Below are 25,374 nucleotides of genomic sequence, written 5' to 3'. Positions count from 1 at the left end.
GGTGTAGCGCTCGGCGCTCAAGGGGCCCTGTTCCCGGGGTGCCTCCGCCGAGGGGGACAAGCCCGAGGCGCGGCCAGCAGAAAGCCAGCGCACAGCAGCCGGTGCGCGGCCGCGGCGAGGGCGGGGGAAGAAAAACACCCTGTTTTCTCTCGGGCCCCCACCGCGGATCATGTACCAGGATTATCCCGGGAACTTTGACACCTCGTCCCGGGGCAGCAGCGGCTCTCCTGCGCACGCCGAGTCCTACTCCAGCGGCGGCGGCGGCCAGCAGGTAGGTGCGGGCCCCGGGTGCACCTGGCGGCGCGGGTGGACCCCCGCCTTCCTCTCGCCGCCACTGCCTCTTTTGCTTTCTTTGCCCTTTCTCGGTTTGGTGAGAAAATACCTACGGGCCACCATTGTAAGTTCTGAATTCTCATCTCCTGCCCACACCTCCTTTCACCCCCTCTACCCTCGCCAACACTTTTTTTTTTTTTTTTAACTGGAGCGGCGAGTGGGCTGAAAGAACCTACAAACCCTGTCCTTCACGCTACATCGTATCCAGACAAGCTCCTGGAATTGCAGGTCCCGTTCCCAGAAGCCTGTGCCTCCCTCCTCTCCCAGGAATTCATCTCCATTCCCCTCTATCTCCGTGGTGGACCCCCCCTTCCCAAATTTTTCACGCACGGGCCCCTTCCGATATCTAGAGAACTTATTCCTGCGAAAAAGCCCTCTCCTTCTTTCCCCACCCCGACCCCGCACCTTCTCCCGCCGTTGGTCTTAGTTAATTTCGGAAAGAGGTTGGGAACTCGGAAACTGGTTGGGCTCCTTCAAGTGATCCAGAGTGAGGGCGAGAATTGTCACTCAGGGAGTCAGGTGCGAAGGTCAGGAAGAAGGAGGTCAGCCTTGATTGGCTCCGGCTGCGTGCGTCTATGTACCCTGCGCCCATCCACCTCCTGTTAGGGTCAGTCTAGGAGCCTGAACTGCCACCCAAAGGGGCGCCTTGGGGCCTGGGGAGTACCTGGGGCCAGGACGGCTGCACAGAGACGGGAAGCTGGAGAGACCTCTTCTAGGCTCCTGAATGGTTCTGGAAGCCGAGAAATAACTTGTTTCTAAAGCAGGCGGACTGGTTTGCGCTGGAGAGGTTGTGCCTGCCATCTCTGTCTATAAATACCAGAATAAATACCAGAAAGTTGTTGCTAGGTTGGTGGTGCTGATGGGGTGCCTACCCTCTGCAACAGCCACCTCCCACCCCACCCCCACCCCCCACCCACCCACCCACCCAGAGGCTTGTGAGGGATCTGACTTAAACAAGGCTGCTAGACCCTGAAGCCCGTCTTGGTCAGGATCTGCCGAGTTTCTAGCCCAGTTGGCTGCAGCAAGAGTTGCTCTGGTTAGGCGGTGGCCTTGGCCTCTATAAGCCAGGCAACCAGGAGGGGCTGCGGTGGGCTTCCAGGGCGGAGGGACCCTGATGGAGAATAAAATGGAAACGTGGCTCTCTTAGTAACTGAGGATATCTTATTCCAAAGTGGTTCCCCATACCTGGTGGATCCTCAAAACGCTTTTCTGTGCCTCGCCTCTACCTGCCCTGGTATCCCCATAAGCACCCACTGTAGAGAGCCTTGTCAGTGCATTGAGGGCACAGTCAGTGCATGCACCCTTAATAATGAACACTAAGGTGATGAGTTTCAAATCTTGTCCCAAAGTGATTTTGTTTGCTTTCCAGCCCCATTGGTGGTTTCTATTGAATCCAACCATCATTAGGCAATGGGTTGGAGTCATTTGACATCTATTCCCTCATTCTCCAGTTCAACAGCCCCTCTGTTTTTGTCCCTCTCTGCCTCTCCAAATCAGGAAGGAATCTTTTGATTTCTCATTTGCTCCTTTGGCTGCTGTTTCTGCGGCAGTCATCACTGAAATGTTACAACCTTGCAGCCAGGCTTTACTCAGACTCTGGGGCCTAGATGGAAAATCAGACCGGACATCAGTGCCCCGATTGAATAATCTGTGTCACTAGGGCTTTGAGCCCAGGATGTGAGTGGAGGCAATTCCCTGTTTTGGAAGAAAATCAGACAGGAAACCAGAGCTAGGAAGAAGGAAGAGAACTCAGTCCAGCAGAGTGTAATGGGGCCTCATTACCGAAGCAAAAAGCAGCTGTTGGCTAATTCCTAGCGTGCTGTAACACATGAGGATTTTGCAATTAGTAATAACTGGTGCACGGGGTTCTTGCGTATGTGCCTGTCCATTCGGCCCAGCAGCTCAAGCAAGGAGCCTTTCAAACCAGAGGGATTGGTAAGGTAATGCCGCTTTGGGCAAGTTTCTCAGCCTGTCCACTCCTGAGGAGGGGAAGGGGTGGCGGGAGGACGGGAGAGGGTTTTTCCATCATCCCTGTGACTGGGAGCAGAGCTGTTCTGTGGTCCTAAGAGCTGACGTGAGAAGCTTTTGTTATTTCACATGTCTGTGACCCCACCCGGGCTCAAGGTAACTTTATTGCATACCAGATAAAACCTGTAATCACTTTATTTCTCTTAGCTTCCTTTATGGAGAGACTTTCCTGGCAGTTGGTGATGGGCCTTCCTCCTTTTGTGGCAGCTCAGTGTAAGAGCTCTGGTTTTACCTTGGGCAAGTGAATATTATTTTTTTCTCCTCTCTTTGTTTGTGGGGTCTAATATTCCTTAGAAATTTGTTGCTGTTTACTTAGCCTAGGACTTTCTTCTCACTTCATGAAGCTTGGTCTTAACACATGGCTGTGAGTTTCAGTGACTTGAGGGGGGGCGGCAGATAACTCTTTGTTAAAACCTCTGTTCTTGTATGTGGCAGGAACTTGAAGTATGAAAAATATTTCCTGTTCCAGTTATAGTTTTAATCTCAGACGTTGGTCATTGGTGATTTGATTTGCCCCTAATAGTTGCACACACACCCCCACCCCTGGCTTTTTCTTTTTATTGTTGTTTTCTCTCTTTCCTAACTTTCCTAGGAAAACACCTCCCAGATATATGCCCTGGCTGACTGCTCGACTCACGGTTTCAGGCCCTGAGCATTACGCAATCTAGCCAGTTACACAAACATAGGTCATTTCATAACTTGTTTTCATCAGCTTGGCCCCCTTTTAATGAAAAAAACAAAACAAAAACAAGACCCAGAACTTTTCCAAGGCTGCCATTTGTCTGTTTCTCAGATAACTTGTGAAAATAAATCAAAGGGGACAGTTCCTTTTTGGAACCAAGGAATAACAGAATAACTCTCTTCTTTGGCAACCATTCTTTTCCAAGAGACAGACAGACACACATACACGCGCACACACACACACACACACACACACACAAAATTCCCCAGAGTGAACTTTTGCCAACTGTACCAGGCTGGGACATTCCTCACATCAAAGAACTTTTACCAGAAATGACTGTGATTCCCAAGTCAGCCCCAATCGTGCCTCTTTAGTGCCCCCTACGGGACATTCTTAGAAGAACTATCTGGGGAATGTATTTTTCCAGCCCCAGAGAGTGTTAACTTGGTGAGTTTTCGAAATTCTTAGGACTTTTTTTTTTTCTTTTTAATTCAGGACAAATAAATGCCACATATTTAACAGTGGTTAACTAGGAGTTGCTTGACCTCGAAATGCAGTTTCTTTTCTAATTTTATTTTGTTCTAAATAAAGCATGGTTGAAAAAGGAGTGCTTTTTTCTTTCTCTATTTTTATATCTGTTCATTGGCAGCACAATGTCTTCAAATTCCGAAGGCTTGTTTTCTTGATATTGTTTGTAGCAGGACACTGGAAATTGTTCGAGGAGACGGTCTTCAGAATTGGTGGGAAGGTGGGAGGTGTATATTAAGGGTCTGGTACCCTTTTTTTTTTGTTTTTGCCTTGATCTCACAGATGTTGTAGATTAGGATCAAACAAAATGTTATCCCAGGAATTTGTCTGTTCCGCTGATTCTTGCTGGTGGAAGTCAGTGTCACTGGTTCATCAAAGTGAATGGGGTGAAGCAGCAGTCACGTATTGTCTGAGTGGCAGTTGAATTTTCCTATTCAAACCCCTGAGTGCACTTCCATTGCTTTATTTCTACCTGGCTCATTATTCAAGGTGAGTGTAGAGTTAGGAGCCTCTGTTTTTTTTCTTTCCTGTCTTAATACAAACACACCAGAACTTATGCATCCAAATCAGCTGTTGTCCCCTTCATAACCGTTCCTTGAGGAGACTAAATTCTTATTTGGATGCTGTAGCTATTAGTCAGACTCAGAAAGATTTTACAACATCCCTCTTTGGAATTGGCTTCAGCAAATTCTTTTGAAAACCCTCCCTCCTAACATATTTTTGTCTTTTGAGGGTGAATTTAATATTTGGAAGTTATCAAAAGATCTGGCATAGAAGGAACCAAGGGTGATGTGTGAGGTCTGGGTGATCTGGCAGGGTCCGAAGCAAGATGTGACCCCAAATCCTGCTGGTCTCCATCTCAAGAGTCTTCCTGGGAGAGCAGTCACCAAGACAAGGCACACCAAAGCAGGCACCTCTGCCACCTAGACCTTTCGATTCGCCCCAACCCCCATCCCGTTACAGGGGAATAAATGCACTGATTTTGAGAATTCAGGAGGCTAGGTTTCTCGTCTATCCATTGAAAGAAAGAAAAAGAATTAGTGTTTTGTGACTCCGTCTCTTCCATGCTGTGTGTGGCATCTTTTGTGGCCACGGCATTTCCAAATGACGGCAGCTGCCCTGATGGAGGCAAATAAATCTGTTCCCAACCCCAGCTGGTAACTCTGTCCCTCTTGGACTCGATGGGCCAGAGAGGGAAGGTGTAAGAGTCATCTTACCCAATGCCCCATCACGGGACAATGACTTGGCCATGCTCACCTGCTGTGGTTGTAGAGAGGATGAGATGGCATGCCATTCCCGTGGAGTGCAGAGCTGTCTTAGCTTGGTGGGGGTACAGAGTGGGGTCTACAGAAGGGTAGAGGGAATTCCCTCTTGCTTTGGAGTGGAATTTCTGTCCAAAAGGGCCCTGGAAGGCAAGACATCAGGGAACCTGGTGGACAACTCAGTATTGGTCACCTTCTTTTCCTTGCTTTTGTCTTTTCTTTGCTGTTCTTCACCCTAGCAGTTAGGTGAAGGAGGATAATGTGATTTGTTCAAGTGAACCTGACAGGAATCACTTGGAAAATGGGGGGGGGAGGTGGCGCGGGATTATGAGTTATTGATGACTATTTCCATGATGACATTAGTGCTGAGCCTCAGGAATGAAAGGTCAAAGGTCAAGGTGATGTCCCATATAGAATCTGTGAAAATTGGTTGAATTCCACAGAGAAGGCTTTGGAGAACACCCCACGTTTAGTAAAAGTACAGAGCATTTGAGTCAAACTGGACCTCAGCAGGTTTATTCTGGGGCATTTGAGGCAGCATTCGCCCTGCCCTCTCCTCTTCCCCCAAGCGAGTCTCCTGGGATGTTGGAATTTTCCTTTTCCTGTGCTGGGAAACTAAAAAAAGGGGGTTCTTAAGAGAGAGAACCCAGTCTCTTCTCAGACATGCATAATCATTTCTACCTGTCGAGGCAGGTCCCAGGTATTCAGGGTTTTGATGGCTTGAGTGCTTGGTGGCCCAGTCAAGAGTCAACCTCGTGGAGAAATGCCTGGCTGAGGGGATGGACCCTGAACACCAACTCTGATTCCATCTTAAATGCCACTTCTGGGCCCCTCACGCCAGGAGTTTCTGGGATAGGCCCTGCCACATCCATGTCTGCAGGAAAGCAAACCCTGCTTCCTAGACCTTTCTGAACCTGAGGCCCTACAGAGTTCAGAAAAGTCATTTCCTCAAGTTAGCAATTTCTGGACTGAAGGGACCTCTCTGATCTGATGAAGCTGGGTAGCACTAAAGGCCCCTTGTTCCGAGCTTTCTCATAGGCAGCAGGACACACATACATACTGAGCGGCCCCAAGGCTCCCTTAAATTCAGGATAAGGAGGTTCTGCTGCCCGAAGACCCCCATCAAGGCTTGCAACCTCAACATTCGGCTTCAGGTTCTGGAGATTGACGCTGGCTAGTGAGAGTCCATTGCTTGATTCCCTGCGTTAGAAGAATGGTTCTGCTTTTTTGCTTTCTCATTTCCTCTCTTTATTCTTTTCCCCTCAACCTGAGCTTACTGAGATGAGAATAATCCTCTAGGACAGAGGTCGCCAAACTATGGCCCAAGTCTTTTTGTAAATAGGGCTTAAGAGAGTCCAGGCACGCCTGTTTGTTTACATCTCGTCTGTGGCTGTACTCACGCTACAGTGCCTGAGTTGAGTAGTTGCCACAGAGACCTTATGGCCTGCAGAGTCTAAAATATTTACTATCTGGCCTTTTACAGCAAAAGTTTGCCAAACTTCCAAAGGAGGTTGGGGGGAGGGGGGCAATTTGTCCTTTTATAGGCATTCTTGCCCACCCAGAAGTCAACAGGATGACACAGTTAAATAAAGCATTTGGAGGCTCTGCCAGACTGGAATACCACATAGCCATCCAGCACCTTCCATGCTGTCCTTAGAGGAGGAGTTTTCAAGGGAGTGGAGAGCTCCAGGGGGGTCAAGTGAGGGTCCTGGGTTACCTCCTCTAGCCCCCCACCCCCAGCACACCAACATCCCTGTTGGTGCTGCAACAGGGATCAAACCACCGTGTACCTGCAGCTGAGAAGCCCCATCTTGGTTTCTGTTCGGTGTTAACCCATTGGTAGAGAACTGTGATTTCTCCCCAACATGACATGTGACTGGTTCTTGGGTCCTCTTGGGAGAGAAAAACGCCAGGCTAACTTCTGGGACCACAAACTCTGAGGCTCACCTCTTCTCTCCAACTCCAGTGTCACTTTCTGAAAAATACCTTCAGAGTTGACACAAAACACAAATCTGCCAGATCTCACTTAAACTTTTGTGTGTGTCTCAGAGAGGCTCCTGCTGGAGACAAAAGCCTCCTTTAGCAGTCCCCTCTGGGGCTGGACATTGTTTTCCTTGCAGCTCAGAAGCAGTGTGTTACCCAGATGGCTTTACCTCCCTCTGAAACGAGTTGTGCATGCATTTAGAGGCAGTCATTACCTACTGCCTTGTTTTTATTGCGTCTTGTTTTGTCTAGACCAAGCTACTGCTGCAAGGAATCTGGCTGATGGCCGGGTATGGCCTTCTGTAGACCTGCCATCACAGACAGAGTGGACCGGAGGGCCTCCTGAGAGGGGCTGAGAGTCTGCCACTTAGTCCTAAGCAGAATTAGTCTTTCCAGCTTTGCTTCAGGCTTTTGGCTCCCCTCCCTTAGCCTGAAATGGGAGCTCTTTTTTTCTTGGAATGAGAAGTCAACTTCTTGGGTGCTCTCCTGAGAGGAAAGCTGACAGCCCCCTGCCCCTCGAAGGAAGGACGTTAAACTGTCCTACTAGATGCCATGGGTGTCTTTCAAACCCAGAACCTGACTCGGGGAGAGAAACAAGAAAAATGTTGGGTGCTTCCCAGGAATGAGAAGCTGGCAGTTCTCCCAGGAGCCACCCCTTCCCCCAGACACTTCCAATGACAATGCGTGTGGTGATGGTGATGGTGGCTGTGATGGTTGTCATTGTTGTGATGATGATGATGATAGCACCTTCCATTTATTTGCAGCATCATTTCTCAACCCTGACTGCACATTAGAACCTCCTTAGTTTTTTTTTTTTTAAAAAGCTTATCAGAACACCACCCGAAAGCAGTGATTTTAGAACTCTAATGGTAAGGTTGGCTCCTGCATTGGTGTTTTTGAAAAGCTCCTCAGAATATTCTAATGTTGCAGCCAGGGTTGAGCACCACTGATGTGCTTTCATAGCCTGTGATTACAAGTAGCTCCTTATTTAATCCTTGTGATAGTGCAAAGAGTTTGGTGTTACTGCTCCCCTCTCCAGACAGGGAAACTGAGTCCCCAGTGATTCACCAAGGCCTCACATCCAGGCCTCCTGACTCAGATGACCTCCCAGCCTCCCTCCCAACGCAGCATCCTAAGAGAGACATAGCTGCCTGGGCTTTGGTGCTTCTGCACACACTCAGCTGCTCATGTGTTCCCAATGCCCTCTTCCTTAAGCTCTGGTTGTCTGTTTTTCCTCCTTGAAGATCATTTCCCACTTGTATCCTTCCATGTTCACTGCACCCAGCCCTCCTTCACACACACCACACATACTTAGGTACATCTGGTACTTTTCATTCAGCTCCTGATAAAAAGCCCAGTTGTCTTTGCCCTGCGAGATGACTCAGAATCCATTCTTGCACTGGGCAGCTCTCCTCATTGCCTCCCAGAATCCATTGCACTGGCAACTTCACAGAATCCCAAAAGACGTTTTATCCAGGTTAGTCTGGGATGTGAGGCAGCCCCATCCCACCTCCTAGATTGGGGTCAGGCAGGGGAGTGAGCAAGGAAGGGTCCCCAGCTCCCTGAGCTGCAATGAAGGACTCTTAAGCTTCACTTTTATTTACACAGAGGAACACAGATGTCATCACCAGGGGCAAAGACCATGGTAGAGGCAGCTGCCATTGCTGCTGCTACTTCTAATCTTGGTTGGGCCGCAAGAGCAGGGATGCTATAGCATCCATGCTAATGTCAATGGGCTTTCATCTGGGGTCAAACAGACCTGTGCGGCCTCCTGGGTGAGGGACTGTCTGTAGGGATCCTGGGTGGGAATGACCCTGATGCTCTGTCCAGGTGCATTGGGGGTGGATACCAGCACTTGGGGCTGGACTTCAAGATAGGAAAAACAATTCTGCAAAGTGGTGCATTGTGTGGGAGAGACCTGGCCTCTCTGTCAGACCGAACTGGGTTTGAATCCTGACCCCACTGCTTATTAGAACGTGGCTTTGGATAAGTTACTTAATCTCTCTAAGCCTAAATTTCTGCCTCGAAAATGGAGATAATGGTAGTTCTTACCTCAGAGGGAGAATTAATGGGATAATCTAGGTTAAACACTACTGTGGTGCCTGTCATTTAGTAAGTGCTCAGTAAGTGTTAGTTATTATTGTTGTCATCTTTGCATCCCCCAAGTTAGGGAAGAAAGGATGTGCAGAACCTTTTGTGGGAACAGGAATCATCTGAGGCTGAGGGTTCCAGAAGGGGGGCTCTCCCCTGAAAATCTGGAAGTTGGGGGGTCTTCCCCTTCTCCCTCCTTCTCACTTTCTAGTAGCTGCTCTGAAGGAAGGTCAGGCCCATCTGCTGAGGAGCATGGCCCAGTTTAGCTTTGGTACTCTGTCATCATGTTATATTTTAAATAGACTGCTTCCTGCAGCATGTTCCACAGGGCTCTGCAACGTGGTCTGGGCATAAATTAAGTGACAGGGAGAAAACCCAGAGCTAGCAGCGCTAAAGTTTCCCACAGACAGGCCTGTGAGCTCGGATAGATAGATACATGAATGGGTAGAGAGAGATGCAGGATCTCTCAAGATGGGGGTGAAGGTCAAGGAGGGCAAGGACAGCAAGGGGAAGCCTGGCAGCAAAGGCTACCGCTTTCAGTCTCGTGGGTCAGGGGAGATCTTTTCATGGTCTCACACTGATGGGATCACAGCCCCATGATGAAACTTTTTGGAACGTAACAGAAGCAGACACGATAAACTTCCTGGTGATCTTTGTTGCTGTAGAGCAGTTGGTCTGCAAATCTCCTCAAAGGATACTAAGCTGGTACCTGGGGAATAAGAGCAAGTGACCCAGAGGCTTAGGTGGCCCAGATGGGAGGCCTGCTCTCCTGCAGATAGGGGCATAGCTGGCCTGGAGGGTTTCAGAGAGGGCCTGCTGGGATGTGAGCTGCTGAGGACCACATCTGTCCTGGCAGCCATTGGGGATATGACCACATCTTTCCTGAGCCGGTGGGGGATGGAGTTTCCAGGACCTCAGTCAGGGAGCAGATCTGACGGGGAAGAGTTAAGATCCCCTTGATTCTTGGATGTGCAGGAACCCCGCCCAGTTATCCTGACCTCGGCACTCCAGGCACTGACCCTACTTTCTGCTGGTTTTGGCCTTCTATCTCGGCTTGGCCTGTTTTGCAGTATTTGTTGGCTCAGTCCTATCTTCCTCTTCATTTCAGAAATTCCGGGTAGATATGCCTGGCTCAGGCAGCGCCTTCATCCCTACCATCAACGCCATCACGACCAGCCAGGATCTGCAGTGGATGGTGCAGCCCACGGTGATCACTTCCATGTCCAGCCCATACCCCCGCTCGCACCCCTACAGCCCCCTGCCAGGCCTGGCCTCTGTCCCCGGGCACATGGCCCTCCCGAGACCCGGTGTGATCAAGACCATTGGCACCACGGTGGGCCGCAGGAGGAGAGATGAGCAGGTACAGTTCTGTTCGGGAGCCACATTAGTGGCTTTATAGTGCAGAGTGTTTTCCTGCAGACTGGCGAGGAGCAGGGTGTGTGTTCTGGGAGCACTGGGGAGATGAAGGAACTCAGGACCCTCCTCCTTGGAGGCAGAGCATGTGACCTGAGAGTCAGGTATCTTGCCCATGTCCCTTAGAATCTCTGAGTCTCAGTTTCCTCAGCTGCAAAATGGGGATGGTGTCTTGCTAGCCAGGACTTGCTGCCACTGGAATGAGATCATGGTAGGAAAGCACGTGGTGAATGATGAGGCGTCAGCACACGGGCAGGACTGTTGGGACCTGCCTACAGCAGTATCCTCTGATCCTTGGCAGAGGGACCATGGGACAAGCAGCCGATGAACCCTGGTGGGGAGCCCTTTGTGGGCTTATCCCTTAAGTGTCTCCTAGTATCTAGTATGGGCAAGAACCCAGCTGTCCTAAAGGGGCCCACTTCCAGGCCAGTACTGCCTACGGTGTGTCCATCACCCCTCCATGTCCCAGGCCTCCAACTCGAGGCTGGAGCCCATTTCAAGTGCCTGGGATGCACATTCCGGAAACACATCTGGGACTCTGGGGTCTTTGGAATCTGCTCAGCTCCTTAAGCTCCAGGGACACATTGGGGAGCGGGGGTCAGACAACAGCAGCCTTTTTTCCCCTCAAGGGGCTTAGCTTTGAGCAGGAGCCAACTTGGCTGGGAGGGATGCCAGAAAGGGGCGGGGCCTCTGCTCTCTAGATAGCATCTACCCGAGCCTCCAAAAGTCTATCGTCTGTATTAGCGGAGAGTGGGGCAGTGATGGCCCCCCGCTTCCCAAAAGAGAAATCAGAGTCATGCATAATTCTAGAAAGGAGGGAATGAGCCTTGTAAGAGCCCCACCTGTCCCCCTTCGCAGATGACACAGCCAAACAGCTACCTGGGGCTACTTGGCCAGTGAGTGGGGAAGTGTGGTCTAGAACCAGGCCTCTGGGATTCCACCCCTCTGCAGTGCTCTTTCTACAATGCCATGCCACCGTGAGTCCAAGGAAGGGAAATACTTTAGTAGCAGAATCCCTTTTTCAACTGAAATATTAGCCTGGAGAATTACTTCGATTACAGCTTTGGAACCCCTTCCCATTTCAGTCACTGTCCACCTGCACTCTGGGATCCCCAGGCCCACAGTGTTCCAATACAAGGACCTTCCAAACGTGGTGCCAGTGGCTAACTGTGGGTCCAGTGCCACTAGTCCCTTTGTGTGTGCCAAGTCACTTCAGTTGTGTCTGATTCTTTGTGACCCTATGGACTGTAGCCCGCTAGGCTCCTCTGCCCGTGGAATTCTCTAGGCAAGAATACTGGAGTGGGTTGCCATGCACTCCTCCAGATCTTTCCCACCCAGTGATCGAACCCGTGTCTCTTATGTTTCCTGAATTGGCAGGTGGGTTCTTTTCTGCTAGTGCCACCTGGGAAGCCTGCCACGAGTTCCCAGGATACTTAGAATTACAAGGATCACTGCTTTGAGGAACCAGAAGCTTTTACACGAGTCCCGTTCCTCTGAGGATAAAGCTGGGCCTTGTATCCGCTACTTGTTGGCTTGTTCTCTTAATGGCCGGACCTTGTGCAGGGGCAGCATGGGGAGATGTGTGTAATAGACACTAACGGTTCCCAGGTCCTGTTGGGCTTCTGCTCCTGGGGCAAGTGGCCAATACCCTCCTCCTCCCTGCTGCTTCCATGCTTGTAGTTATAAATATGCAGTAGCAGTGATCCCAGTGTCTTCTATAACTGTGCTTCCTTCAGGGAACTCAGGGTACCAAGCTTTATCTCCTGGTATGTAAAGGACCCCTTATCCTTTACAAGCTAGGCTTGTGAGGGGCTCCCAGGTTAGCAGGACAGCCAAGCAAGATGTGCTAAATACTCTTCATTCTTTTGTCCAACTCTTTGTGACCCCACGGACTGTAGCCTGCCAGGCTCCTGTGTCCATGGAATTCTCTAGGCAAGAACACTGGGGTGGGTAAGCCATTCCATTCTTCAAGGGATCTTCCTGACCCAGGGATCCAGCCAGGGTCTCCTTTGCAGGTAGATTCTTTACCATCTGAGCTACCAGGGAAGTCCTTTTTCTGGACCCAGGTCACACCAAATTTGCAAGATTAGAGAGGAAGAGACTTTGGAGACTGGCTTTTCTAAATCTCCCTCTGCACCCATTTTACAGATGAGGAAACTGATGCCTAGAAAGAAGGGCCTTGCCTAGGCTCATGCAGTGAGTGGCAGCAGAGCCAGGATTGGAATCCATCCCCTTTGACCTTCAACCCTGTGATTTTTCCCATCACACCACCCAGGCGTGCCCTTGGAGAGTTTCCTCCTGTTTTTGAGATAGAAGGAGAGAGCCAGGAACATTTTATCCCATGTCAATTAGGAGTTCAGACCATCATGCAACAGCTTAGAGGAAGCCTAGGCAGCAGCATCCTAGAACTTGGCTCCTCAGGTTGCTAGCTCTAGGGTCTTTTCTCGGAGGCTCTCTTCTGCCTTCCCAGCCTCCCCCAGGGGGCAGAGGCTGTTATGGCGCTGGCCTGGTGTCTCATTGCCCTCCTCTGGGGCCTGCCCCGGAGGCTCCCTCTGAGGCCACCAGTGGCGGGGAAGGGAGGGTGTGTGTGGCTTGTGGGTGGGTACGTGGTGGTGTGACACACTCATGCTGTAACCATATTGTCACCGCCCCTGAACATTTCCTATGCCAAGAGCTCCCACAAGTTGCCCTGTACCTCACCAGACACTTCTTAGAAGAGAGAAACTTCTAAGGCACTGGGGAGAACAGAATCTGTCCAGGGGGAATGGAGGCAGAAGTGGATCAGGACCAGCTCTCTGTCTTGTCTGCCCCTCATCAGTGAGGGAGCGGGGTGCTAGCTGGGCCTCAAGGGGAGCCCTGGTAGCCTTTTGATGCTGAGCCCTGAACCTGGGGCTGCAACAGGGCCATCAGGCTCTCTCGGTCCCTCTCGGGCTCAGGCTGAGATGGATTTTGGAGCGGCAGGTATTCAGGGCCTTGGCCAAGTGTCCTTTTGTGACCTCAGCCTGTGATCCTCTGTGATCCCACAGAGAATAGGGTGCCCCCGTCTGTGTTCTCTGGGTGTCTGGTTGATTTGCTGCTCAGTGAGTGCAGCAAGGGTATCAGAGAGGAGACCTCTGGACTGCGTTGTCTTCTTTCCAGCACTTTCTGGTTTAGAGAAGACTCACACTGCGTCTCATCTGATCCCTGCAGAAGCTTTGTGGGAGGCGGGGCAGGTCCTATTAACCCCACTTTCCAAATGAGGATCTGAGGCTCGGAGGGTCAGTAATCTGTCTGGGTCCATCCAGAAGTGCCACATCTGCGTTTGGCTCTGAGCCACCCGACACCTCTCAGGAGAGAGACCATGGAGCCATCAGCTTTCCCGGGGAGGTGGGGCAGGGGCTTGAGGAGGGAAGTGGAGCCAGGATCCAGTGTGGGCTCGAAGACCAGGCCTTTGTAAGAGGGTTGAAGACTAACAGGAATGTAATGTTACCAGCTGGATGGGCTCAGGTCAGTGTGCCCCACGTGGAGGCCGCTGCAAGGACAGATGGTGCTAGGGAGGGACACAGTGATGCTATGCCCTGCTCTGCAGGCAGTGTCCTGGGGACTCTGGCCTGGGCCCAGCCCGGGGAGTGGCTCCCTTACTTGCAGGCTGGCTGGAGGTCCAGGCAGCATCCCTCAGGGGGGCAGCTTCTCTCTCAGCCCTCCAAAAATGGCTTTGGCCTTTTCCCCACATGTCCCTTGAGGGGAGGACTTGGGCCTTACTGCCCCCAGAATCTTCTAAGCCCCCAGTACATCACTTGGCACTTAGATGGTGTGCTGTCAGGGTCTGATCACTGAAGGAGGGGGTCTTTCCTTTTGAATTCCTTCCTGCCTTGGCCCACAGCCATCTACTCACATCAACTCTGGAATGGCTCTATGTAAACAGAGTATCAGCCCTGGTGGTGGAGCAGAGTTCTTGCCCTCTGGCCTGAGCTGCAGGCCCCTAACCAGCTTCCTGGTGAGGAGCTAGGTCATAAGCTCTACAGGCGGATTTTTGTTCATTCGGTTCGCTGACAAATCTCTAACCCCTCAAACCATGCCTGGCATGTTGAAGGGCTGGTTGGTTGCATGAGTAGATGTGGTGGGCAGCAGAGTTTTAATCTGCTCCAGGGCTCCTCCTCCTCTTTGCTCGTTCTGCCCAATCCAGCACTGTGCCAGGCACACTGGTGAGTCCTCTGGGTTGAACTGCGAGCAGCCAGCACTCGAGGGCTGGCAGAGGGACTTGGGAGTGGGGTGGTCCTCCCTCCCGCCATCTGGCAAGAGAACATGCACCCCCCCCTCTGGGTGGTTCTTACTCTTGGCCCAGCTACATAATCAAGTGGGGATAATAAGGCTTGCAGAGCAGGCAGAGTGTTGGGGAGGAGTAATTAGGCCGAGTTGGGAGGAAGCTGCTTAAGTGGGTGGGGCCAGGCCTGGCACAAGGGGACTCTCTGGGGAACGGTCCCAGCTCATTCTCTCGGGTCTTGGCACTGAATCAGGGCTGACATGTCACATGCTGCCATCATGCCTGGGCTGGTGAGTCTCTGACCCATGGCTACCCTGCTCTCCCTTCAAACACGTGACATCACCTTCTGGGGGCTGGGGTTTAGTTCTGAGTGCTCCCCCTACCCCCAGGCACCCAAACTGGGGTGAGGTACATGTTCTGGGGCCCCTGAGCCACGTTCCTCTTGCCTTCCTCCTTCCCTGCCCGGTCCCAGAAGGGGTTCTTCCCCTACTTACAATGCGGTTAAAAGCGGAAAAGCTTTGTGAGCCACGCACCCGAGCCTAACCGTGATCCTTGGCCCTGGCCTCTAGCTGTCCCCTGAAGAGGAGGAGAAGCGTCGAATTCGGAGGGAGAGGAACAAGCTGGCTGCGGCCAAGTGCCGGAACCGCCGCCGGGAGCTGACGGAGAAGCTGCAGGCGGTGAGGAGCCCTGCGTGGGGTGGGCGCACTCCTGGGTGGGCTGAAGCTGGGACCCCAGGGCTCCCGGCCCTCTCCCCTCCCTCCCTCACCCCTAGTAACTGACAGAGTTAGTATGGGCAGAAGCATTCCTTCTTCTGAGCACATGGGTCAGCCCTGCCCTGATTTGAAGGAGGTGGGTGGGGAGAAGGGAGCTGGCCTTTATCACCCAGCATGGACCCAGAAAGAACTGGATAAGCTTCTTGGGCCTGGCACCCTGTTCACCTCAGCATCTGAAGGATTCTGTGCTGAGATCTGCTGGGGCTCCTGGGCGAGGGATGGCAGAGGGTGTCGCCGTTGCCGGCCAGCAGCCAGGCAGGCCCAAGCCTGCCCCCTCCAGGGTTCCTCTTCCCAGGTTCCAGCCGCCCCCATGCCTGCCTGCCTGCCGCCGGCAGGAGTGGGCCCAGCCTGGCTTCAGCCATCTGGTTCTCTGGGCTTCTCCACCTCTGCAGGGTCTTGGCGCTCCCTGGGTCTCATGGGTATGGATCATAGGCAGCTGAGTTGTACTATCTTGGGGTTTTCTCATATCCTCTGTGGGCGGGAGGGTTCCCCGCCTCTGCTCTGATCCTGAAGCTGTCACCTCATTGGTACCTCATTCTGCCCTGTGAGTCATTCTCCCCTGCTAGCTAATTGCCCCCACCTGGGGGCCCTCAGCCCCGCCCTTCCCTCCCCAAACCTTGACCTGACCGACATCACGTAACTCCCTCCAGAGCCCAGCCCTCCAGGAGGGGCCGTGTGCCGTGTGGAGGAAACCCAGAGCCAGGACTGACTCTTCCTGGGTGGAATGTTTTCCAAGTGAGGAGATGAGGTGAACTGTGTCAGTGGTCATTGCACTGAGCAGCCAGGTTGGAGCTCTGGAAATCGAAATGGACTTGCAAATCCTATTACTTTATTTAATCCTCCCAGCTACCATTCCCCTGCTTCCACTTCTCTTTGTCCATCCCAGAGCCCTTGTTCATGGGCCTTAAATGTGCACCGGGTGAATTCTATGATGCCCTTGGTAGTGGCCTGTGGAGGTGTTAGAGGCGGGAGGAGGAGTGAGAGCTCTCCGATGCCAGGTGGGGCAGATCCATTAGTGATCAGCACTCCCCGGGAGACACCCCGGAGAGCCCTCCCCACCACTAACCTTTCAGGGAGCCATATCCCCCTGGGTCTACCCCCAGGTGCTTCTGCCACCAGCCCCAGAATAGCCTGTGCCCCAAGGCCCGTCGGTTTTCCTCCCCTCTCTCCCCTTGAAGCCTCACACCCTACACCCCCGCCTCCCCACGACCTAGCCACCCAGCCTCTGAGCCACATCCTGCACAGGAAGCCTCTCAGAAGCTCATGACGTTCATCAGACCCTTGAGACAGATGGAAAGTTTTTTTCACTCCGGAATATGCTGTACTCTGCTTAGCAAAGCTCTGGCCCATGTCATCTCGTTCTCAAACAGGAATCTGTGTTCGGGAAAAGTGGGGAGGAGGCTGGTGACACATACCTCTCCGTAAATTCCATGACGACCCCCCCACCTCCCGCCACCACGTGCATCTGTTGCTTCTCTAGCTTTGTGTGAAAGGAGGGGCTGAGGTCCTTGCAGAGGGTCCCTGCCGGCCTCATTTGCCCACTCAGGCTGGCAGGGGTCTCATCTGTTGAAGCATGGGGGCTGAACTGAATGTTCTCTGGGGGTTCTGTGAGTCCTGAAGAGCAAAAAAAGAGAAGAGGGGCAGTGAAGATCCAGTGGGATGGATTGAGTGCTTCCTACAAGCCAGCTACTCCTAGGCTTGTGTGTGCAGACAAATATCCAGTCACGCAGCTCAGAGTTCAGTGTCGATATGTCCCTGGCGAGCTGGAGGGGCTTGAAGAGGCATGGGGGGTGGGGGGAGGGATGCAGCTGCCTGTTCTGCTCCCTTCCCCCGCCAGGTCTCACTATTACTCACCCCCTCGGAGTACCAGGGGCAGTCCTGACAGAAAAGCGTAGTAGCACGTGGACTCTGCAATCAGATATCTTGGAGTCAGATCCAGGCTACCCTATCTGCTTACTCTGGCATCGGGCAAATGGTTAAACCTCTTGGAAACTCAGTTTTATTATTAGTGCTCAGTCATGGCCACTACAAGGGTTAATTCACCCTTCCTCCAAGCTGACTCACCTCTACTCTCAACCTGGAGTTCTGGAAACAAGGAATCCTGAACATGCAGGTGGCCCAGAAGCAGTCGGGTGTGAGCTCACTAGCTTCATGGTCAGCCCTCTGAGGACCGTGTTTGGTTTTCCCTCTCTCACCCAGATCTGACACCCCCTGGCCCATCTCCTACCATCCTTCACATCCTTCCCCTCTTCCCCTGCAGGAGACTGAGGAGCTGGAGGAGGAGAAGTCGGGCCTGCAGAAGGAGATCGCCGAACTGCAGAAAGAGAAAGAGAAGCTGGAGTTCATGCTGGTGGCCCATGGGCCCGTGTGCAAGATCAGCCCCGAGGAACGCCGGTCCCCGCCGGCCTCTGGGCTGCAGGCCCTGCGCGGCGGGGCCAGTGGAGGGGTCGGTGCCGTGGTGGTGAAACAGGAGCCCCTGGAAGAGGACAGCCCCTCGTCCTCATCGGCGGGGCTGGACAAGGCCCAGCGCTCCGTGATCAAGCCCATCAGCATTGCTGGGGGCTTCTATGGCGAGGAGCCCCTGCACACCCCCATCGTGGTGACCTCCACTCCTGCCATCACTCCGGGCACCTCGAACCTCGTCTTCACCTACCCCAGTGTGCTGGAGCAGGAGTCGCCGGCATCGCCTTCTGAGTCCTGCTCCAAGGCTCACCGCAGAAGCAGTAGCAGTGGGGACCAGTCATCAGACTCCTTGAACTCCCCTACTCTGCTGGCTCTGTAACCCAGCTCCCAGGGGCAGGGGTGGGGGTCCTCGTCACTGCCTCCTGCCCAGGGACCAGCACCTTCCAGCGCTCCGGGGCCGTGAGGAAAAGAGGGGGACCCTGCCAGAGAGCTTCCTGGCTCTGGGGAGACCCAGGTGGGATTTGGTGGTGAGTCGCCGGAGGACTTGGATGAGCTCTTGGAAGGCACAGGACCTCCTCCTCCCTCGTCCATCTCGCGAAGCAAATCCGTTTCTTGAAAAACATTGGAGAACTTGGTCTGGTGGACTCGGGCATCTCCCTGGCTTCTGAAGAGCCTGAAGCTGGTTTGGGCCATTCTTGTCCCTCAGTTCCGATGTGTCTCTGGAGTGATGGTGTCCTTCCCGCCCCACCAAGCATGCTCAATGCCTTTTTGTTTTCACCTTCCCTCTATTTGCCCCTTCCTTCCCCCAGTGTCAATTTCACTTCCTCTTAGTTTTTTATCGAATTTGCCATGACATTTCATCTGGGTGGTCTGAATAGTAAAGCTCTTCATTTCTGAAGAGGGGGCAGCAGGGTGACTCTTTGGCTGGGGCTGACTTGTCCAGAAGGGGACAGTCCATGTGCAATACAGAACCTTCCCTCCTCTGACACTTCTGGTCCACCACCATCTCCGGAACCGCCAGCAGGGCTCCTTGAACTCTCCAGGAGAGGCCACCATCGCCAGGAGGTTTGGAGGACCCTTCCTACCCATCCTCGGAGACGGCTTTTGGAGGAGCAGCTTGGCCAGAAGACAGGGTGTGAGTGAGACAGCGGGGGCACGGATTGGGTTTGCCAAATGCCTAATTACCAGGCCAGGAATGGCCAGGAATAGTGCCAGCGGGCCACACGGGTGTCCCAGCCAGCCTCTCTTCACCCCGTGTCTTGAATAGGACGTCTCTTGTAATTACCGCCTCGTCGTTCAGCCCTGGACCCTTCTCTCCTTCCTTCCTCGGAGCCACACGTCACTCCGAGTCCCTGCCCGCTCCACCCTCCCCCACCCTGCCTCTCAGGGTGACGCCGCCCGTGGAGGTTTAATGAGCGTGGGCCTGGCCCCTCCCCAAGCCTCAAAATCGCCTCTGCTGTGGATGGAAAGGAAGGGGGAGGAAGGAGGGAGGCAGTCAGAGTGGGGTTTGCCTCGCAGCAGCCCCAGCGCCTGCTTCTCACCTCTCACCAAGGTGCTGGGCCATGCTACCCTCTGTGGTCATCTGCTACCTGATGGATCTCGCGCTTGTTCTCTTACACTCCCCTGCCCCCTCACCCCAGTGTGCTTCCCAGGTCCACCAGCCAGCTGTGAACAGCTGGCCCAGAGCTGTTGTTGTGGCTTGCAGCTTATGTGCCATTCCCCAGGGGCTGCTGAAATCAGAGATGAATCCCACTGCAAGAGAGCTGCCCTTTCCTGTGGGGTGGAGGATGGGGAAAGGGGGTCCTCCAGCCACCCCCCCACCTCCTCCCGGGAGCACAGCTCCGCAGAGCTCAGCGGAGTCCCCGCCTGCCACCCCTCGGAGACTTTTTTTCTCCCCAAGGCTGGTCTTCCAGCATTGGCCTCTGCTGGCCTAGTACTCTGAGGGAGGCCCCGCTATTGTGATTCAGCTCTAGAGATCATTGTATGATAATTTAAAACTATATAGATATTATTTAAATCAACCCAGTGGGGGTTAAATCTCAAAGTTGGACTTGGGAGAGGGAGAAAACGTGATGACATGATTGCTCACCTGTTCCCTTCACAGACCCAGGCCTGGCACGCCGGCTGGTATTTAATGTTCATTACTCACTTGCCATGCCCTAGACACACTGAATGGAACAACCCAATGCCTAAAATACGCAGCCCACTATGACCGGGAGTGATGTGTGGAGGGGTAGGACTTGCAAAGAGAGGAGACTAAAAGAAACAGGATTTTCCCCCCAGATGCTTTAAATATGTTATTTCCCACATTCCTTGGCTGTGACGCTGCCCCCCAGTTCCCCAGAAGTTCTGGGAGGGGCGCTTCTAATAAGATGGGGCCTTTGGGTTTCTGGCTTCAGATTAATCAAGGACACAGAGGTCAGCTAAGAGTAGCAGGAGACAGGCAAAAAGAACTGGGGTGAACTCAGCTCTGAAAGACTTAATCATCTCAAGTGGTATTTGTGGCCAACTGGGAGCTATTTCTTTTTGAATATATGTATTATATATTTCTTAAATGAAGCTGCTCTCTGGTGTTTTGTTTCTAAAGTCCCTTTGTGCCCCACTTTGCACAGCTCTGATCCCAAGGCAGGCCCTGGCATGTGACGTGGGGCCAAGCTGGACATTCCTGAAATGGAGTCTGGCTTTAGTTCAGATTTCAAACTGCATTGGCTTTGGGACCAGCAGAAAGCAAGAACCCAGCCGCCTTGCAGGACTTCGAGGCCTCTGAGCTGTGTTTCTATTCAGGACCCTCTAACTTTGTTCTTGGAGGTAGTTTGGCTTCCTCAAAGCCAGAGGTTATTTGGAGAATTCACTCTTGACTCACAGGCATATCCTCAGTCACTGCCTTCTGGCTGGTTCTCTAAAGTTGCTGCCAGACACCAGGCCTGCTGCTTCCTCCTCCTTCCTTTCTCCTCCTCCTTGGGAGCAGCGGCAGGGGGAGCCTTTGGACTTGGGCAGGGAACCCCATGCCCCCCTGTGTCCCCAGCCGTGAGGCAGCTGGTGTGGACTCCAGTTGGGCTGCAGGCAGCTCTGGGACCACATAGGGCAGGCACTCCTTGACAGGCTGGTGTGAAACACACAGTCCCCTTGGCCACCTGGCTAGCCTCTTGGGAACAGCCCTCTTCCTGTCGAGTGGATGGGGATAGCTGCTGACACAGGACAGAGAGAAGATCCCAGGTGAAGCTTAGGCAATTACCAGAGCCAACTCAAAGCGGAGAATTCACTGGGGAAGTTTTCAGAAAGAAATCATTTTTCTGCCTGTGAGACTGGCCAGGTGTCTTCACTGTGGCCCATCCCACAGGCAACTCAAAGCCAGGAACCATCAGAGGCTACTGGTTCCCTTTCTCAGGCTTTGGGGAAGGGAGTCTCCTCTCTGTTCCCACTAGGCTCCATCTTAAGATTGAGCTCAACTTACAGGCGTTGGGACTTTTCTCCCTTTTCCTTGATGGACCAACAGTGCTTCTTGCAATCTCACCTTGTAACTTTTAGGTTGATTTCCTCCCTTGATCAGACATCCATGTGGCCTCTTTAAGAAGGAAAAGAATAGCACCTTCTATGTGCCAGGCACTGTGTTAGGCACTTTTATATATATATACTCTCTTTAGGGTGAGACTAAGTGATGAGGACTTCCCTTATTAAAAGCCCACCACTAATGGATCAACAAAAACACTTGGAGGTGAGAAGGTCTTTCTCCAAAGATCCAAGGCAAGATTGCCTTCAGTCTGAGGTTTGTTCTCAAAGACCCACCCCCTACAATATCCTCCACCTCTAAATGTGTTTCCCCTGTGATGTGCTCCTTTGCACTCTTCAGATGGTTAACCTGAGTCCTTATAGACTTTGTGGACCAATAGGATATGTGGCGTGTGTAACTTTCTTTTAAAAACTTAAGTAAAGTGGTCTTGCTACTTTCTGCTTGTTGAGTCTTCTTGGCATTCAGTCTTAAAAGCCAGCATCTCACTATTTATTGACGGGTCGTGTGTATGTGTGCGTGCGTGCGTGCGTGCGTGTGTACATTTCTAGGTGTGCCCATGTCCTCCTGCACCTTTTAAAAAGGAAACCCAGTCACCCCACTACCTATGTGACATCTTCTCATGCTTCTAGTATATTGGTCATATATCAACAAAGGGTTTTAATTTTCTAAGGCTGACATGTTCAGGAGGAGCTGGGTCAAATTTTGAGCAGGGCATGGGAAGGGAAGGGGGAGAAGTAATTGACATTTATTTTATTATTTATTTTAAATGTTTACATCTTTGTGTTGTACCAAGCCTGAATAGAAACAGATAGCATTAAAATGCTCAGTTCCTCTCTCCCTCTCTTTCTTCTTTATAATTTTTTTTTTTTTAATTTAGGCTAATGATGCTTTGTTTCTAAAATGATTTGTGACTTGTGCTGTATAAACTGTATAAAAAAAGGTTCTGTTTTTAAAGATGGTGTGTCATTCCCCTGGGGACAGTGGTCACCAAGAACTCTACGTTAGAACACAAGGAAAGATCCTGCTCTGTTCATCAAAAATTATTTTCTGTGTATGATTAAAAGTTTATTCCATTTATTTTAGTTTGTGGTTACTTGATGTCGAGGAAGAAAAATGTTCACGTTTGTATAAAGAATAGGTATCAGGGTGTCTTTTCTGAAGTGACAGATGTATATATAGTATTTTGGTATATCGTGGCAAATCAAAAGCTTCGTGCATCTGTATTTGAGGTATGTTGATGATGTGGAATAAAGACTGCTCTAAGATCCTGGAGGTAAAAAAAAAAAAAAACATTGTACAAGATTCCTACAGCTTGATGGGGGAATTTAATTATCTTTCTGAGCACCTTGTCTTTTTTTTTTTTTTTTTAAAAATATTGGTGAAATGGTCCCATTGGGAAGGCTTCTAAATAGGCCTCTCCAGGCAGGACTATGAGCTCAAAAATCTTTGTATAGTTTTGAAATTTGAGGAGTAGCTCAGCTCTGAAGCATCTCTGGTGGTGTTTTGTTGTTGTTTTGTTATTTTACTGTAATACAAGCCTACAGTATTTGCACTAAAGAAAGCTTGTTAGAAAAAGCTTGCTGCTATGGAAGAAAGAACATATTACAACTTTTTTTCCTTTTTTTTTTTTTTGTTAGCTTTTTCACTTTCAATTGAGTAGCTTTTTGTAGAATAAAATGAATTAAGATTGAAGAGCCTCTGATGGTTGGTTTATTCTGTCTTTTCTTCCTATCTTTTCTGTCGCTTCTCTTTTTTTCCTTCTAGGCTTTTCTACCTTTGGCTCCGTGAGCAGAGTTGGTCTTTCTGTTGGGAATGGGGAAGCAGGGAACAGCTCCCTGGGAATCTCTTACAGCAAAATTAGAAGGTGAGCTGCTGGGGGTGGGCTGCCTAGACCTTCCCCACCTCCTTTCTCATGCTTCTTTCTCTTTACCCTCTCCAACCCCTCCCAGTCCCATTTCCCACTTCTTAGGGCCTGATTCTCAGCTAGCTGCCACGTACTGCCAAATGCTAGCCACTAACAGTTCACAGGGCTGTCCCTTCCTGGGGGCACTTTGTATTTTGTTTCAATAAAATTGACTCTGGGGACTTGAGAATCTTCAAAAAGCCAATTTAAGGTATTGCTCAGAGGGTCCAGGTGGTTGCATGAGGTCATACGCAGGCCTCTGGAAACAACCAAGGCATGTACATAAGTGGGACAATCACATCCCGACGTCCTTTTTGAATAGACACAGGTTGGTGGGTGTGGAACACTGAGAAGTGTCAGCTGGACCCTGCCCAGGAAGCCGGGGGTAAATGAGAGTGTCTGTCCTGGGTGCTCTAGGGAGGCACACGTGTGAGTAGTTAGCAGTCAGGATGGTCGGCAGCAGCTGAATGTTAGGCACTGAGTTACCACTCCTAACCTGCGGAAGAGGAGCCCAGAGTGAAGGCCTCGTTCCTTGGAGGACCCAAGAGCTCTGGACTGTGAGAGTTACGGGCACTCTGAATCCTAGCCCTGCCTCTCTACTTGTAATCTCTCTGAACCAGAGTTTCCTCTCTGTAAAGGGGGAGGGTATTGATAGTGCTGTGGGAACCCCCATGTTTTATCTCCTTTCCCTTTTGAGAAGGCCTGGGGTGTGAGGAACCGGACATTCAAAACTCTTGGCACTGGGTCTCCCAGCAACAACTTTTGCCTGAGGAAACAACACAGGCCATGGTACCTGGGGTGTCTCAGTGGTACCTGCATTTTTCTGAGCAGTTGATGCGGCTCTTTTCGGTGTAAGTGTCCAGGAGGCAGATGCTGGGAATGTTCACATCAGCTTCAGTCGGCTTTCTGGGTTATGCTGCCCTGAGAGAAGCATGTGTCTCTGCTTGCCTCTCATGCCTAGGCGCTTCCGTCACATTTTTCATCTTCCAGTAACACTTCGAAATCTCCTTCGTTTGTTTGAATTCCCACCTCTTCACCCACATGGCAATTAGAGAGGTTGGTGATTGCCAGGTGCTTATTAAGTGGAGTCATAAGTAGTCCTGCTTCTCTGGGCAGCTGTAAATGCCTTAAAAGCATGCAGAAAGCTTCTTAGTTTTGGTTGTTTTTTTTTTTTTTTTTTTTAATTGAGAAAAACAATAAGGGGCCACCTTCACTGGGTTCTAACAGGGTCTGTTGGGGAATTCTGCAATTCCAGCTGAGTCTAGGCTGTCTTGGTCCAAACTGGTTCAGTGATCTGGCTTGATGGTAAATGCTGTCGATTACATTTCTAACAGAGTTGGAGTTCTTTGGACTGAATGGGGTTCTCTCCCAGGAAAGGCATCTTGGTGAGGAACTCCCAGGACCTAGAGTTTCCCAAGTGGATGCTTGTCACTGGGCTTTCTTTGCTCACTGGACCACTGCTGGCTAAGGGAACAGGAATTTCCCCCGGAGTTGCTATTTTCCAAGGTGGTAGCTATGTTTGTTTCTTAGGCTAGTGAATGAAACGGTATATGTGAAGGCACAAGGAAAGGTATCAAGTGCTAAAAAAGGAAAAAAAAAAAGGAGGAGACTTGGTTATAAACTTGACTGATGCAACTTGATTATAGCATAGCCCCTGGGTTTTGAGCTCCGAGCTGTGTTTGAAATGAAAAGGTGTGATTTCCCCTTGGGTCCTGTGTGTTTAAAGGATGGATGGGTACTTGTTCGTGGGCAGCCCAACCCCGCTGGCCCAGGGCCCACCGGGCCTGAAAGTCGAGAAGGAATGCTGATGGCCTTCCCTCCCCACCAGCCTCGCACCTGCCCTTGTTCACGAGTCTGTTCCTCCCCTGACACAACAAAAGGACTGTTTCCTGAGACACTGTGAGCTGTTAGGACAAGTCCACCCGCCCTTCTTCACAACTGGTCTTCTCCTTTTCTGGACCTGCCTGGAGTGGAGAGAAACTGACCCCCGATTCTGCCCTCTGGGATGGGATCATCCTCCTTCCTCCCCACGGGTCCCAGTGGACAGTCAGATGGCCCAGGAGAGCATCTGGGGCGCCATCCGCAGGCTGTGAGCTGTTGTCTCTGCGAAGATCCCCCTGGTTTAAAGGAAAAAATAAAGCCTGCTCCAGGCTCCACCTCTGGAACTATCAAATCCTTAATCAAACTAAGCACCTTCAGAAGTCCTTGTTAAGGACTCAGC

The 25,374-nt window shown here is 51.4% G+C and overlaps 1 protein-coding gene across 4 annotated transcripts; it reads left to right on the top strand.

The window, feature by feature from the left end:
• On the top strand, nt 1-22,942 carry FOSL2 (FOS like 2, AP-1 transcription factor subunit). 4 transcript variants are annotated; one of them, NM_001192950.1, is made up of 4 exons: nt 1-271; nt 10,016-10,267; nt 15,133-15,240; nt 17,597-19,421. In NM_001192950.1, exons 1-4 carry the CDS (start codon nt 170-172, stop codon nt 18,116-18,118), a joined length of 984 nt encoding a protein of 327 aa, NP_001179879.1. In that variant the 5' UTR covers nt 1-169; the 3' UTR covers nt 18,119-19,421. The 4 variants fall into 4 exon arrangements, with proteins under 4 accessions (NP_001179879.1, XP_005213018.1, XP_015329021.1 ...); XM_005212961.5 differs by lacking the exon at nt 1-271 and adding an exon at nt 2,069-2,268 and having other exon boundaries at nt 17,597-22,942; XM_015473535.3 differs by lacking the exon at nt 1-271 and adding an exon at nt 2,069-2,273 and having other exon boundaries at nt 17,597-22,942.
• The last annotated feature ends 2,432 nt before the right edge of the window (nt 22,943-25,374 follow it).

The sequence above is a fragment of the Bos taurus genome, chromosome 11, assembly GCF_002263795.3.
Source record: "Bos taurus isolate L1 Dominette 01449 registration number 42190680 breed Hereford chromosome 11, ARS-UCD2.0, whole genome shotgun sequence".
Lineage (NCBI taxonomy): Eukaryota > Metazoa > Chordata > Mammalia > Artiodactyla > Bovidae > Bos > Bos taurus.
This window is presented reverse-complemented; position numbering and strand designations above follow the sequence as displayed.

Coding starts and splice junctions, on each gene's coding strand:
- FOSL2 (NM_001192950.1), top strand. CDS start 170: ATGTACCAGGATTATCCCGGGAACTTTGACACCTCGTCCCGGGGCAGC. Junction 272..10,015: donor GCGGCGGCGGCGGCCAGCAG/GTAGGTGCGGGC, acceptor TCTTCATTTCAG/AAATTCCGGGTAGATATGCC. Junction 10,268..15,132: donor GCAGGAGGAGAGATGAGCAG/GTACAGTTCTGT, acceptor CCTGGCCTCTAG/CTGTCCCCTGAAGAGGAGGA.